At 37.6% G+C, this 16,872-nt stretch overlaps 1 protein-coding gene across 1 annotated transcript in view; it reads right to left on the bottom strand.

Annotated features, from left to right (window-relative positions):
- The window catches only part of IGF1 (insulin like growth factor 1), a 147,227-nt gene continuing 144,536 nt past the window's right edge, over positions 14,182 to 16,872 (bottom strand). The window contains exon 4 of the mRNA XM_021091140.1: positions 14,182 to 14,919. Within this exon, the coding sequence (XP_020946799.1) occupies positions 14,878 to 14,919 (42 nt within the window). The 3' untranslated portion in view covers positions 14,182 to 14,877. The remainder of the gene's footprint in view (positions 14,920 to 16,872) is intronic.

Below are 16,872 nucleotides of genomic sequence, written 5' to 3'. Positions count from 1 at the left end.
ACTGTCAATAAACTTGAGACCTTTATAGCCACTATTTTTGGAATATTTTTTTCTGCTTTTCTCTCTCTTCTCTCCTTCTGGTTCTCATACTTCTCTGAGGATCTGTTCATCTCTTCTCCATCCTCCTTTATGTCTCTGGATTTCTTTTTTCTTCCTTTTCTTTTTTCTTTTTGGTCTTTTTAGGGCTGCACTCATGGCATATGAAGATTCCCAGGCAAGGGGTCAAATCAGAGCTTAGCCACCAGCCTACACCATAGCCATAGCAACACCAGATTGGAGCCACATCCACAGCCTACACCACAGCTCACAGCAATGCTGGATCCTTAACCCACCGAGCAAGGCCAGGGAATGAACCTGCGTCCCCATGGATGCCAGTCAGACTCCTCTCTGCTGAGCCGCGATTGGAACTCCTTTTGGATTTCATAATTACTATCAATATATCTTTGAATTTATTAATTCTCTCTTCTTCCAAATTTACTATTGAGCCCCTCTGGTGAATTTTTCTTTTCAGTTGTGTTTTTCAAGCCCAGAATTTCCGTTTAGTTCTTTTTGAAAAGATAATTTCTATCTCCTTATTGGTATTTTCTCTTTGATATGACATTGTCATCATACCTTCCTTTACTTTTTATTTATAGTTATTTTAAAATATTTATAATGGCTACTTGGAAAACTTTTTCTGTTAAATCCGACTTCTGGATTTTCTCACAGGCAGTTTCTATTGCCTACTTTTTTTTTTCAGTGTGTGAGTCATTCGTCCCTGTTTCTTTGCTTGTCTCATAATTTTTTTGTTGATGGAAACTGGACATTTTAGATAATCACTGTAACAATTCTGGTCCCCATCTTTCAGAACTTACTATTATTTTCTTGTTTACTTGTTTATTGAATGACTATACTCTTTTAGTGAAATCTGTTTCTTCCTATGCAATATGGAGCCTATATTGTCGTCCCTAAAGGGATACAACTTGGGTTTGCCCGCAGTTGCCCTGGGAAGACAGTGGATTTGGCAGTGCTTTTTCTGTCTATATCTTTCTTTGATCATACCCAGCTGTTAAGCTCTACCAATTGCTGACAGATTGTTCTATTCAACAGTGTCTTGGGACACAGATTGCTCCACAAACTGTAAACTGTGCAGTAAAATTTGGGCTCCTTTGAAAGGATAGTTCCTAATGTCAGTATTTAAGATATGTTCTGACCCCGGGAAGGTTCCTCCTAGCTGTCCCTTTTCCTATTTCTCTCCACCATCCAGCTTACAGTTTAGTCTGTATCTCCAATGAATCTATCAGTTTCCTTCCAATTGCTTCCCACCACACTTTGACTGTCTTTGAGAGTGCCTTTAACCTTGAACTTCTCCAGGCTTTATTGGAAATGGAGTCAGTTCCTTTGGGAAGAGGTTCTGAGTCCTCTATTTTATAGCTTGCTTCTCTCTCTGGGCAAAATCTCTGGGCCACAGCATCATCACCCAGCCACATCAGCACCACTCAGCTCTGGTTCTGGGGCAGGGATAATGGCATAGCTCTCTAAGTGGCACTTCCACCTTAGGAGCTGAGCTCTTGATGGAGAGGAAGCAGCAGGCCCATGTCTCTGTGGCTTCTCTTTTCTCCATATCATGAGCCAGGGAAAGAGCAACTGGGGTCCCCAATATTCTCAGTGGCACCAAGGTAGAACCTCGATTCCATGAGTGGGGCCTGGGTCTCATCTCTCAACCACATTTCAGAAAAGGTGGCAGATCTTCCAGCTTTAAGGAGACGCATATAATTTCTGGCATCAGAGTAAAAGTAGAGTAGGTGAGAGTTGTTTATAAACTGAGTTAGCATGCTAGGTAGTGCTTGTCTCAGGAAGTGGAATCTCCAGAGGACAGGTACCAACCTTTTTTGCTAATATGCATAAACAGATCTTAGTGTTACATTGAAGCTTCTTTTAAAAGTGATCAAGACTGTCCTAACTTCCTCCTCCAATAAGTACCTCTCTTTTAATAATTACTAATAGGTTATTGTTCACATCTCAAACTTGGCAGGACAATACCAGTTATAAAATATTGCTGATTCTCATTGATTTCCATAACTTCCCACCTGCATGCTTCTAGAATTCTCATATCCTAATTTGGAAGACTTGTTGATATGCTTAGCTATTTACCTGTTTTCTAATATATTCCACTCTTTCATTTCATATGGATTCTGATTGCCTTATAATGGATTTCCTTGTCCCACTAGCTTATATCATTAAGAGGTATGGAGTTCAGAAATGTCCGCCCCTAGAGCTCTTTCCATCTATCTGTGTTCCCAATTTAATTATGCTACAGAGAATGGTAGCACTGCCTCATTGGGAAGGAAGTGAAACATCCAAGGCTTCCTTAGACATGGAGTCTGAATTAACCAAGGCCAGGCAAGTCAAACTTTAGAGGTAAAAATCTGTACTGGATAGATGTATTTGTTCTAACATTTTTTTTTCATATGCCTCAGCAAATTGTGTATGGGTATTATCTGCCATTTAGCTGATGGGCTTTTTTTTTTTTCCTTAATAGGATTCAGGTCATAGTTGAACACTGTTTCCAGGGCAATTGAAACTACACTACTCAATGGATTTTAATTAGTGTTTCTAAGGTGAAAAATAAAAATTGCTAGCTTTCTACCATAATTATAAGGTTTAGATTTGCATACTCTTTTATGGAAGAGATGGTAATGTTCCCCCAAACTTCCCAATAGTCTTACATTTGGGTTGAATCATATAATGTATAGAAATGATAGAGAGGTTATATTTAATAGGAAAGTGTATTGGTGTTTGAACATGTCCTTTGCTGTATACTAGCCTTGCTTTTATTAATTAATTAATAAAAGACACAGTGGGGTCTGAGCCGCGTCTGCAACCTACATCACAGCTCATGGCAACGCCGGATCCTTAACCCACTGAGCAAGGCCAGGGATCGAACCCGCAACCTCATGGTTCCTATTCGGATTCATTAACCACTGAGCCACAATGGGAACTCCCTATTTATTTATTTTTAAAACAGAAGTAAGTTTTTTGCAGGTACAGATGTGGTGATAGTATTTTTTTTCTTTTTTTTTCTTTTTTTTTTTTTATTTTCCCACTGTACAGCAAGGGGGTCAGGTTATCCTTACATGTATACATTGCAATTACAGTTTTTGATAGTATTTTTATTTACATCCACCACATAAAACAAAATTTAGCATTGCTTACAAAAGATAAAGCAAAATAAAAATTCTTTTTTTTCTTTTTTTTTTTTTTTTTGCTTTTTTAGGGCCACACTCGCCACATATGGAGGTTCCCAGGCTAGGGGTCTAATTGGAGCTACAGCTACCAGCCTACACCACAGCTGCAGCAATGCCAGATCCAAGCCGAGTCTGCAACCTACACCACAGCTCACAACAACGCCAGATCCTTAACCCACTAAGCAAGACCAGGGACTGAACACGTAACCTCATGGTTCCTAGTTGGATTCATTTCCGCTGTGCCATGATGGGAACTCCAAAATAAAAAATAAATTTAGTTGGAAGGAATGATTTAACATTTTTAAATATCCTAAAAGTGCATTGAGCAATATATAAAAATGTAAAATTGCTGCATTTATATGGCTCTCACTTTAAAATTAATTATATTACCAAAGATATACACATATAGCCATATATAATTACTGGTGAATGATGAGATCCAGTTATCCACATTTTTTTTTATCATTCAAAATAAATTCTTTCATAGTTACTAGCCTTGCTTTTAAACAAATACAATCATGATGTATACTTATCAGCATGTACTCTGCAGTATAAGAGGGACCTCTTGATTTAAATTGATATGGATATTCTACTTGAAATGTTTGAATGATTCCCTTTACTTTACTGTCCAATGGTTGTTACTTATTGACATCTCCATATCATGTTTAGTCCTTGTGTTGTGAGAGATTGTACAAATAATCACAGGTATTAACCAAAGTCTTTACTCTTCCCTCCGTTTTTTTCATTTGTCCTTTGGTGTTTATTCTTATTAGCACCTCAACCTTTCAGAAATTGGAAGGGGGAAAAAAAAGAAATGAAACTCTTATCAAAATACTAATAGCTCTGATTTTAAAAGGGTGTTCAGGGTATTGTTTCATGTATTTATGAGTTTCAGAAGTGTGTGTGTGAGAGAGAAAGAGAGAAGGAGGGAAGGAGGAAGAGAGAGAAGGACAGGAGGGAGGGAGAAAGGGAGGGAAGGAGAGCTGGAGGAGGGAAAGAGAGATTGGGAGTTAAAAATGGATTTTAATAGGTATCCACATTCTCTGATTCTAGAAATTTGGGGTTACCTCTACATAGTCCAATAATTGTGGTCCTTTACTAACTGAAAATATTCTCTAGAATAGCAACAACAACAAAATCCTTATTTTCAAGTGGCATAATGACTTCCTGTGCTAATTTAACAAAAGATTACTTGAAGGTACTCGCAACTAAAGAAATCCCTTTGCTAAGTAAAATTAAACTGAATGCTTTACACTTGCAGCAAACAAAATACAATGTATTGTCTGCCTTTGAACCTAAAATAAGATTGAAATTGGAGTTCCCGTTGTGGTGTAGAGGAAACAAATCTGACTAGTATCCATGAGAATGTGGGTTCAATCCCTGGCCTCACTCAGTGGGTTGAGGATCTGGTGTTGCTGTGACCTGTGGTGTAGGTTGCAGACGCAGCTTGGATCCTGCCTTGCTATGGCTGTGGTGTAGGGCTGGCAGCTGTAGCTCCAATTTGACCTTAGCCTGGGAACTTCCATATGCCACAGGTGTGGCCCTAAAAAGCAAAAACAAACAAACAAACAAAATAAGATTTAACTTTATTATTAAATTTATATTAAGAGATCATTCTTTTCAGCATGTAAAAGAGATCATTCTTTTCAGCATGTAAATCATAGAAGCATAGTTGTTTCTTAGAAATTCCTTCAAAATTTGGGGCTTCTATGTTTAAAGGAATCCTAGAGGCTAATTCAGAGATTGCAGTATGGATAATATCTCTACATCAATTCAATCTTCTTATTTAGTAAGAAATGTTTTCTGAGATGAAAGAGATTGAGTCAAGTCTATGTAACAGAGATGAATATAAAATTCTTTTATTTTTTAACCTAAAAAGACTATATGGGAAAAGTTTGGGGATACTCAGCTTGACAGTAAAAAGTATAAAATAAATTTAAATGGATGAACCTCAATAACATAATGTTGAGTGAAGAAAGGACACACACATTATGGCTCCATTTGTAAAGTATTTTAAAAACAAAAATAAACAATATTGCTTAGGGACACATCATTGGTAAAAGCTTAGTGGAAAAAGCATGGGAATGATGAACATAATATACAAGCTAGAGGTTAGTTTGGGGTAAAAGGAAGAGGGTTGCAATTTTGGAGATGTGTATGGAAGCTTTAAGCCACTTTTAATGCCATAGTTCTAAAGTTGGGTGGTGGATACACAGATGCTCCTTTTTATTCTGGTTTTTAAAACTGTACATATGTTTTCTATACTCTTTTGGAACTATGCCATATTTTATTATCAAATAAAAGTGGCAGTAAGTTCGATATGAATTGATGCTGTGATATGGATTACTCTTGTACATGGCATTATAAAAAGTCTGGAATTGAGGAAATTGAGGGTATTTCTCTATCTAACTGATTATACTGTGCTTTGTTCAGTTCTGTGTAAAGTGATACAGATCAATTAGAGTATGTTCATGTAACAGTGACAAGGCTGGTGATGATTTTTGAAACTCTGTCACATGTGGGACTAATTGAATAAGGATTTGATAAGAGCAAAATTGGAGAAGAAAACTATCCACTTGGAAATATATTTTCCTATATTTTAAAGGCAGGCGTGAGAATGAGGGCTTAGATTAATACTACATATGACAAAACATAGAATCAAAATCAATAGGTGGATGCTACAAGGAAATAGATTTTTGTCTTAAGAGAACCAAGAATTTTCTAACAATTAGATTTGTTCAGTGAATTGCCTTGAAAAGTAGTGGTTTGTTTTCCCATTGGTGTGGTGTTATAAGATAGATTAGATGTCTTCTGGCCAGATATTAAGAGGTGGCCCTAAAAGTCCCCCTGGATCTTAAGATTCTTAGAAGGTTTCCAGAAATTTTTATTCGACCTGAAAATTACATTCAGTATCTCCTACTTGAGTGGTATCATAGCTTAATGACTAAGAGCACAGACTCTGAAATAGATTCCCTGGGTTGAATCCTAGCTTTGCCAGTTACCATCTCTGTAACTTTGAGCAACGTACCTAACCCTCTCTGTGCCTCCTTTCTGCAGTCTGTAAAATGGGTTTGGTATCTATCTCACGGAGTTGTTACAAGACTTAAAAGCATGACACATAGTAAGCCCCACTAAATGTTTATTTTTTTAAATAATTTCTTCTAAAGATTGTTTGCTTAGTTTACTTTGAATAAGTTACATTTGTACTTTGCTTTTATCAGTCAGGGTAGGCTAGATAATGCTGCTGTAACAAAGTATTCCCAAATCTTGATGGTTTACAGTCTCAGAGGTTTTTTTTTTTCCCTTATGTATACTACATGCCTTACCTGCCTCTATCCGTTCTTTGCAAACCACTAGGAGCTGGAGAAGGAGGTTTTCTTTGTCTTCCTATCTTGTTGGCACTTCCTCTAAGTCACAATCTTCTCTTTGCTATAGGGGGACTTTCTAGGGTTATAACAGTTAAATGACTGTTAGGAAACAAGAGTAATGGGAAAGAGCAAACAAGAGAACATTGGCTTAATTTATAAAATATTACACCCATTAAAATTTTAATTAAGCTGAAATTTCATAAGTATAAATATGGAAGCTATTAGGAAAACGTTGGTTGAGTATAGAGAGAAATAAACGTGGATCACTAGATTTGTGGCCTATCTAACCTGATTGGTGGATAGAAATGCCATTCAATGAGATGAGACTGTTAGGAGATAGAATAAGATTTTGAGGGAGAAAGTAAAGGGTTCTGTTAATATTTGCTCACTTAAGAAGGTATAATTAGAGATGATTGTTTTTGCACCCACCCCATTTTTTGTCCTGTTTTTCTTAAAGATACTTTAATAGTAAAAATTAATTAAATAATTTAATGATGAAAATAAGTATTTCTGTGTCTGGAACATCTGCTGGTTCTAAGGCTCCATCCCAGCCTGGGTTGGGCCTAATCCGAAAATGAGGAATGTTGCTGGAGGAGCTTGGGATGAGCTTCCTGTGGTTTCTTAGACGATTCTTGCTGGGTAGACAGGGCAGGGCATATGGCTCAGGTTGCCAGGATGGTGTTAAATGCCTCTATTTGGTGCAGAGTGGCTTGATGGATGTTTTTGAACTTTTTTTAAAAAACATGCTTCTTAGGTTGAAAATGTTTCCAATTTCCATCTTTTTCATGGGAATTTATTGAACATAAGTAAGTCAAATGTTTTTCTCATTAGCTAGAGGACTTAATCATGTTGCATGACAAAGAAAAGAAAGGATTCACAGTTCCCAAGAATGGGCAATTTCCTTGAAGGGGTGGATCATTCAGTGAAGCTGTTTGTTCAGCTTAGATTTTCTCTGAGTTATTGTTTTCCTCACTTTGACCCAATTAAGACTTTGAGTGTTTCTAACTACCTTCCCTAACACTATCACTCTTTCTAGGGCTTGCGGTCTGAATACAGGGCCATCCAAGGAACTTGTGGGGACCCTGGCAAATGCCCTTTGCTTCACGACTCCTTTTTAGAAAGGTAAATTTTCTTGCAAGGAAAAATGAAACCTGTGCAGGCCAACTTGATTAACTCAGGTCATGGTGGTTTATACTTTTTGTTTATTTCAGCTGTTGCTCTTGAGAAATTTTATAGAAGAATTTTGTTATTTTCTTACTTTAGTTAATGGATTTATTTACTTTTTCTATGGCAAATGAGAATTATGATTGTGTTACAGTGGAAATGTGGAAAGAGCAGGCAATAAATGAGTAGTGGTAAGACATACACAGGATATGTTTTAAAATATTTCTTTTATATTTATTTATCTCTTTAAACCTAGACGCTTTTAATATATTAATATTCAACTGAGTGCTCAGAATTATTTTTAAGAATGGTGGGGAATGTTAAGATCAAGCCCTGATCTTGGGCTAGCTTACAAGTTAGTGGGAAATAAAAGATATACACTTGGGAAAATAGCTACCAATACCTGACAGAATATGACCAGTAACATATAAGCAAAGCAGAGAGAAACAAAGCTATAGGAATTCAGCAAGGGTGCAGTCCTTTTGGACAGCATGATCTGAGAAGTCTTCTTAGAAGAAATGGAATGGGAGTTGAGACTTGAAGTCTGCATTAGCAGAGACAGCAGTGAGGAGGGAGTTTTCAGGAAAAGAAGCAGCAGAGGTGGTGAGATGAAAAAGTACACTGACAAGTTTAGTTGGGGCAGAATGCAATAGCAGTGAGTACGTTTGTTTGGAGCAGAAACCTCCCCAACCCCACCACTAATCCTATTAGCTGAAGAGTTCATTGAGTTGAAATAGAGTAAGCTTCAGTTCCTTACTTAGTCTCTGAGCTTCAGTTTATTTGTAAAATGGAGTTAATCATATCTACCAGTCATGGATGCTGTAAGGGTTAAATGAGATACTCTACTAAAAGGAAGGTGCTACACTGAGGTATATGGAATGATTGGCCAGCAGGAACATGCTGTATAGCATAGAGAAATCTACCCAGTATTCTGTGATACTCAATGTGGGAAAAGAATCTGAATGAAAATGGATATGTTTATATGTATGACTGACTCAATTTGTTGTACAGCAGAAATTATCACACCCTTGTAAATCAATTATACTTCAAACTTGGTGAGAAAATAAAAGGAAGGTACTAAGTAGGGTTTCTTGTACTTTTTCATCCTTCTTCACTCAGTTCCTTGAGTTCAGCTTAATCCCAGTGCCATTATACTGTAAAGAAATCTCTCACTCCTCCTTATAGATAATTTAATATTGACTTTGCACTTCTCTAGACCAATTTCTAGACATCTTCTGATTTAGGAGAATTTTCTTAGCATAAGCCATCTCAGTGTGAAAGGAGAGCAATGTGACATTCAAGAACTTTAAACAACTCATCACTAACTATTGCAGGATGACTGGAGCATAATAAGCTAACAGGGAGTAGTTAGAGATAAGAAAGGAGTTCCCATTGTGGCACAGTGGTTAACGAATCTGACTAGGAACTATGAGGTTGCAGGTTCGGTCCCTGCCCTTGCTTAGTGGGTTAACAATCTGGCGTTGCCTTGAGCTGTGGTGTAGGTTGCAGACGCGGCTTGGATCCCACGTTGCTGTGGCTCTGGCATAGGCTGGTGGCTACAGCTCCAATTAGACCCCTAGCCTGGGAACCTCCATATGCCGTGGGAGTGGCCCAAAGAAATAGCAAAAAGACAAAAAAAAAAAAAAAAATAGAGATAAGACAGCATACTTTTCCCCCCCTGCAATTACATCGATATCTTCCTCGACATAAACTTCACAGTAAGCAATGGGGAAAATAAATGCCATTGCTCTGAATGGAAAACTTACTGTTATTGCATTTGATCCCTAGAGGAAGGTGACTCAGGTCTAGGAAGAAGGAGCAGTGTACTGAGTCCAATCCCCATGCCATGTTAGAATGTTTATACCAGCTTGAGTGGTTATGATAGGGTCGTCTACATCATTTGGTTCTTGTCCTGTGACTCACTGTTTCTGCTGTGGGGTTAACTCCCTGCAGTGAAGAAGTAGGGAGTTACTTGCCAGACCATATGGAGTAGAAAACAGCAGATTGACTTAGGTTTTGGTGGAAGCTGAAAGTACATAAACTTAAGCCTCCCAGAGGGTAACCTTGGAAAATTCTTTTGAATAGCATCCTCATAGAGGTGTCTAATTTTCAAGATCTATCTTGAAACCTTAAGATTCCAGAGTTAGTTTATGGAAAAAGGTTGAGCCAGGTCAAATTGTACGAGGTATACAATTTCACTGCCTTTGCTTATGTTTTCAGTTTGGAAAAGCTGGAAAAAAGAATGCCTCCCCTTGCTTTTCTCCAATTCTGCCTGAGCGAGGGGGTATGACCATGTCCATATGTGTATAGGAGATTCTTGGACTTCAGCTGTGTAAAACTTGGGTTTCTGTGGTCCTGTATTAGGCAAGCTAGTGTTAAAGAGTTTGAATGAGCCAATGAAAATGGAAAGCTGGAGATGTACATTTCCAAGTGGGATTAGAAAGGCTTTTTCTGGCACATAACCCTGACAACCCATGGATTATTGATTAATGGTGGCTTTAAATTCACCATGTACCTAGACTATAGTTAGAACTGTTAGAGAAGAATCTAGTTTCCTTCTCTAATTCTGTCATCATAAACTTATTGAGCAACTAATATGTACCAGCCATGTGTTAGATGCTAGGGATACAAAAGTGAACAGGATACAGTCTTGAGGGAATGTATAGTCTAGTGGAGAGAACTATGTGTGAACTGTCTTGGAGCAATGTGATAAGTGTTATGATACAGGAATCTGCAGTGAGCTATGGCAGCAAAGAGGAGAAAGAATTTAAATCTGCTGATGGTTGGAGGGACAGGTCAGGTCAGGCTCTGTAGAAGAATTGCATTATAGTAAGTTGTGGAGGATGAGTAGGAGAAAGAATTACTATTTTGGGGTCTGAGAGGGCAAGGGAAGGAAATGGTGTTAACGCAGCCCAGGGAGAGCTGGGACTGTGAAGGACAGGCAGCTATTCAGAAACAGTAGCTGTCCAAAACCATGAACTACGGAGAGGTGGGGAGGGAACAGAGAGTGAATACCCCCAAACTCAGCTTCCTTCCCCCTCTGACACTGGCCAAATCAATGGCAGCCCATATACAAGGGAGCCCAGATGATGAATTCGTTAGAGATCAGCCTTGAGGTTGCTCCCCCAGACTACCTTTCATGCTAATTTACATTACTGATGTAATAAAGTTGTCCCAGGGACATTCCATTGGATCCCTTTACCCCTGGCTTGAACCAAGCTGTTAGTTTAACTCACACACTCCCAGAACACAATCTTTATTTCTATTACAATATTCCTGATCTCATTCTTCTTCAGAGTCTAACTGGTTTTGTATATGCCCGTTAGAGTGTCACATCTTATACAAAATGCTTTTGTTGTACTATCCAGAGATTCAACCCCCACTTCAGAATCAACACGTTTATATCCCTAGATGGTGGGAATATGGGCTATTGATAGCTCATAGCTGCTATTTTCCTCCTTGGAAACTGCCCTCACCCAGGACCACGCCTTCTCCTTGGGGCAGCTTCCATTTAAAGACTTGCTTGTGCAGGGGTACAGAGGCCCAACACCTTTGCTTCAATTGGAACCACTCTGCAGGTCCACCCCAGAACTCCCCTTGGGATTGGCAGAGGCCTTTTTTGGAACTATATGGCCCTCTGACCAATCTTGTTTCCTTTGCTCCTTCACAGGGTGTACTCTCAGGAGCACTTCCCAGTAGACACTTCTGCAGGTAAATCTTCCTTATTCCCTATGATTCTCTATATCCCTAGCACAGTGTTTTTGCACATCCTAAGATGTTAAAGATGATTATTGAATCAATAAAATGAGTTGTGTGGCATTCACCCCTTCACTCGTTGTGGAGGTGTAATTTATATAAATTAAAATTCAGCCTTGTTGAGTGTACATTTGATGTGTTTTGTCAAATATATGCAATCATGTAACCTCAACCACAGTGAAAATATAGAATAGTTCCATCACTACAGGAAGTTCTTTCATGGTCCTTTGCAGCTAATCTCTTCACACCAAGCCCCTGACAACAACTGATCTGTCTTCTGTCTCCATAGTTCGACTTTTTTAGAATATCATATAATGGACTCATATAGTATGAATTCTTTTCAGTCTAGCTTTTTCACTTAGCACAATGCTTTTTATTTTTTAAGTCAGGTTTTTTTGAGGTACATACACTAAATTTCACCTTTTAGGTGTACAGTTCTATGAATTTTGAAAAACAATGCAGTTATGTTTCCACACCACAATCAAGATATAAAATATTTCTATCACCCCAATTATTTATCTGTTTATTCATTAAAAAAATTTTAGCCATATTTATAGATATAAATGATATCTCATTGTAGATCTAATTTGTATTTTCCGAATGACTGATAATATTGAAAAAAATTGTCAAGTGATTATTTTTCACTGAAATTTCTTCTTTGGTGCAAATTTTTTGACTTGCCTTTTTTTTTTTTTTTTTTTTTTTTTTTTTTTTTTTTTTTAGGGCTACACCCACGGCATATGGAGGTTCCCAGGCTAGGGGTCTAATTGGAGCTGTAGCCGCCTGCCTGTGCCACAGCCACAGCAATGCAGGATCCAAGCCGGGTCTGCAGCCTACATCACAGCTCACGGCAATGCTGGATCCTTAACCCACTGAGCCAGGCCAGGGATCGAACCCACAACTTCATGGTTCCTAGTCAGATTCGTTTCCACTGCGCCATGATGGGAACTCCATGACTTGCCTATTTTTATTTATTTATTTATTTACTTATTTATTTATTTATTTGTCTTTTTGCTATTTCTTGGGCCGCTCCTGCGGCATATGGAGATTCCCCGGCTAGGGGTCCAGTCGGAGCTGTAGCCACTGGCCTACGCCAGAGCCACAGCAACGCGGGATCCGAGCCGCGTCTGCAACCTACACCACAGCTCACGGCAACGCCGGATCCTTAACCCACTGAGCAAGGGCAGGGACCGAACCCGCAACCTCATGGTTCCTAGTCGGATTCGTTAACCACTGCGCCACGACGGGAACTCCTGACTTGCCTATTTTTAAATTATGTGTATAGATGTTATTTTCTTATTTTTGAGATTTGAGAGTTCATCTGAGCATCATGTTCCCCAAATTTTAATATGTTGTATTTTCTTTTTTATTTAGTTCAAAATATTTTCTAATCTATTATTTTACTTTCTTTTTGACTTGTAGATTATTTAGAAGTGTGTTGTTTAATTTCCAAATTTGAGGATGTTCAGATCCCTTTCTTTTATTAATTTCTAGTTTCATTTTTAGTGTTTAGAGAACATTCATTCTCTAATCATTTTATTTTGTTCTGTGTCTCAGAATACAGTATATCTTGGTGAATGTTTCATATATATACAGAGTATATGTATTCTGCTTTTGTTAGATGAAATGCTCTATAATTTTCAAGTCATTTTAGTTTATAGTGCTACTCAGGGCTTCTATATGATTAAGTGATTTTTGTGTCTACTTGCTCTGTCAGTTACTGGGAGCGAAGTGTTGACGTTTGCAACTATATTGCGTATATCTCAATTTTTCATTTTAATTATAAAGTTTTTGCTTTATGTATTTTGAAGGTATATTGTAAGGTACATATACATGTAGAATTATTCTTTCCTTTTGATGCGTTGATCCTTTTATCATTATGTGGCATCTTTAGTGTGTTGGTATAGCTTATTCCAAGATCTACCTTATCTGATATAAATATACACACTCCAGTCTTCTTTGATTAATGGTATGATTTTTCTATCCTTTTAATTTTTATGTATCTATGTCTTTATATTTAAAGCAAATTTATTGTGGAAAACATATAGTTGGGTCTCACTTTCTAATCCAACCCTACAGTATCAGTCTTTTAATTGGACTGTTAATTTCAATTATATGTAATGTAATTCTTGACATGGTTGAGTTTAAATATACCAACTGCTACATGTCTTCTACTTGTTTCATTGACTCATTGTTCCTGGATTCCTCTTTAGTGTCTACTTTGAATTGAATATTTTTTATTATTTCATTTATTTTCACAATCAGCTTATTTAGTGGTTGTGCTAGGATTTAAAATGAACATCTTTGACTTACCACAGTCTACTTCCAAAATATCACTTCACGTATGGAGTACAGACCTTACCAAATACACTTTCATTTTCTTTCTTTTGATCTTTGTACTTTTCTTAGAGCTTTTTCCTTTTGCATATATTATCAGCCCCATAAATGTATTAATACTATCATAGCTTTAGGGAGCCAATTATATTTTAAAGAATTTCAAAATAAGAAAAATGTCTTTTATATTACTAATTTTTACCATTTTTGGTGCTCTTTATTCTTTTATAAGGATTCAATTTTCTGTCTTTTAGTATCATATTTCTTCTGCCTGAAAAGCGTCTTTTAATATTTCTTGTAATGCAAGTCTGAAAGCAATGAATTCTCTCAGCTTTTGTTTGAGAAATTCTTTATTTCACCTTTATTTTGGAGATATATTTTTGCTGAGTATATAATTGTAACTTGACAATTTTGTTGCTTTCATTACTTTAAAGGTGTCTTATTATCCCCTGGATTATATAAACAGAAATTGTGCTGCTGTAATTCTTCCTCTGAAAGTAATGATTCTTTTCTTTTTCTCTGCTTCAAGATTTTTCTCTTTATCTTTGAATTTCAACACTTTGACTACAAATTTTTTTATAGCTTTGGGTTTTTAAAAAAATTCTATTTCTCTTGTTTAGGGTTTCCTGGGATTCTTTATTTTTTTTTTTCATTTTGTTTTTGCCTTTTATTAATTTCAGAGAATTCTTGACCATTACCTCCTCACATGTTTCTTCTGTTCTCTCTTCTTATTCTAGGAATACAGTTCCATCTATGTTAAACTGTTTGGTTTCTTCCAAACCAAATGTTTAGATAATTTTTTTAAGTAATCTATTCTTGTTCTCTCATTTTCTCCCTTGTCTTTCATTTTGGATAGTTTCTTATTCTTTTATTTTTTTTAATTAACGTATGATTGATTTACAGCATTTCTTCAGTTTCTTTTGTGCAACAAAATGACCCAATCACACATGGTTCCCTGTGCTGTACAGTGGGGCCCTATTGCCCATCCATTCCAAATATAACATTTTGGATAGTTTCTATCTTCGGGTTCATTGATTATTTCCTCTGCTCTGTCCAGTCTGCATATAAACCTGTCAAAGGAAAAAAGGTATGTTTAGTATTTCCATCTGTATTAATTTCCTATTTGTGCTGTACCAAATTATCATAAACTGTGGCTTACAACTACAAACTTTATTATATTAAAGTTCTGGAGGTCAGAAGTCCAAAATGGTCTCACTTTGCTAAAATCAAGGTGTCAGTAGGCTGTTTTCTTTCTGAAGGCTGTGGAGGAGAATCCATTCCCTTGCTTTTTCCAGCTAGAAACTGCCTTCATTCCTTGACTTGTGGTCCCTTCCTGAATCTTCAAAACTAGCAGCATAGCATCTTCAAATCTCTCTAACCTCTTACTTTTCTCTTTGACTTAGAAGACGACTTGTGATTACATTGGGCCCATCTGGATAATCCAGTATCACATAGCCCCATCTCACTATCCTTAATTTATTATGTCCTGTGACGTCTCTAGGTAAGGGAACATAGTCACAGGTTCAGGTTATTAGGAAGTGGACATCTTGGGGCAGCGCGGAGGGGGAATTCATTATTTTGCTGACTATACAACTTTACTCTCTTTTATGATTTTTATCTTTAGTGGGTCAAATGGTGCAACCCCACCCCTCCCCCAGACACCCATGATACGTCAATGTCCAAATCCCTAGAGCCTGTGAATGTTATCTTATTTCAGAAAATCTTATTTGCAGATGTAATTAAGAGTCTTGAGATGAGATCCTGGAATACTCGAGTGGGCCCTAAATCCAGCTATGAGTATCTTATTAAGAAACATAAGACAGACACATAGAGGAAAATACAGTGTGAAGATGGAGGCAGAGGTTAGAGTTACGTGGTTACAAGCCAAGGAAGCCAAGGAATGCTGATGGCCACCAGGAGACAGAAGCAGCAGAGCAAATTTCTTCCCTAGAGCCTCCAGAGGTAGTGTGCCCCTGTTGCTACTTTGATTTCAGCTTTTAGGCCTCCAGAACTGTGAAAGAATCATTTTATCTTGTTTTAAGCCACCCAATTTGTGGCAATTTGTTAAGGAACCCCTAGGAAATACACACATCTTTTTGTTTATGTTCTCCATCGCTTCGTTCATGTATTACACTTTTTCCACTGAATCTTTTAACTTATTATGGTTATTTTAAAGTCCTTGTGAGTTTTAACATCTAGGCCAAATCCCGAGTCTGTTTTATCTCTTGACAATGAGTTGTTTTGTCCTTACTTTTTATGTTTATCATAATTTTGTTTACATGCCAGATAATGTGTATAAAAGAACATTGGACACTAGGCTAAATAATGTTTATGCCCAGAACTAGGCATGCTTTTTTTTTTTTTCTATTACCTCATGATTCTTTGGAGAGTTGAAGCCATCCAATCAATAAATGAGCTGGGGATTTGCTCTTGTTGCTTTGTTGTGGTTAACTTTGGTGAACTCTAGGCATCAAATTCCTCCAGTGGTAAACTACTGCTACCTTGTTCTCAGTGTGAGGCCTGGAGTATTAGAGGGATTTTCTCGATGTTTCTTCTCCATCTTCAGTTTTTAGCAATCCCTAAGTGCTTTTGCCACAGAGGGTATTTCTCACCTCATTATTCTCCTAGCCTTGGGCCTCTGTTGCTTATTACTCTGTGCAAGGCTATTGCTGGGACTGCAGGTTTTCATTTCTTGTGCTCTAGCCTCAGTCTTAGGTAGATGTTGTACTCCAGAGCCTCACATGCCAGGCTTTTTGATCACTCCTATTCCTCTTCTGTGACAAGCCAGCCATCTTTGCCTCCTCTTCAGTTTAGGTAGCTTTCTTGCACTTCTCCCTCCCACCTCTCCCTGTGCAGGTAAACTTTGCCTTTTAATGAGTTTCCTACTCCTCCTTGAACAGTAGCAGAACTCTGCTTTGTATCAGTGTAGAGGCTTGGGCATAAGCAAGTCTCCTACCTTTCATTCAGAAGCAGCTGACTTTTGCCTGGGAATAGGGACATGGCAGTCTTTCCTGACTCTTCCT

Source organism: Sus scrofa, chromosome 5 (assembly GCF_000003025.6).
Source record: "Sus scrofa isolate TJ Tabasco breed Duroc chromosome 5, Sscrofa11.1, whole genome shotgun sequence".
Lineage (NCBI taxonomy): Eukaryota > Metazoa > Chordata > Mammalia > Artiodactyla > Suidae > Sus > Sus scrofa.
Note: the sequence above shows the minus strand (reverse complement) of the source record. Positions and strands in the feature narration are given on the sequence as shown.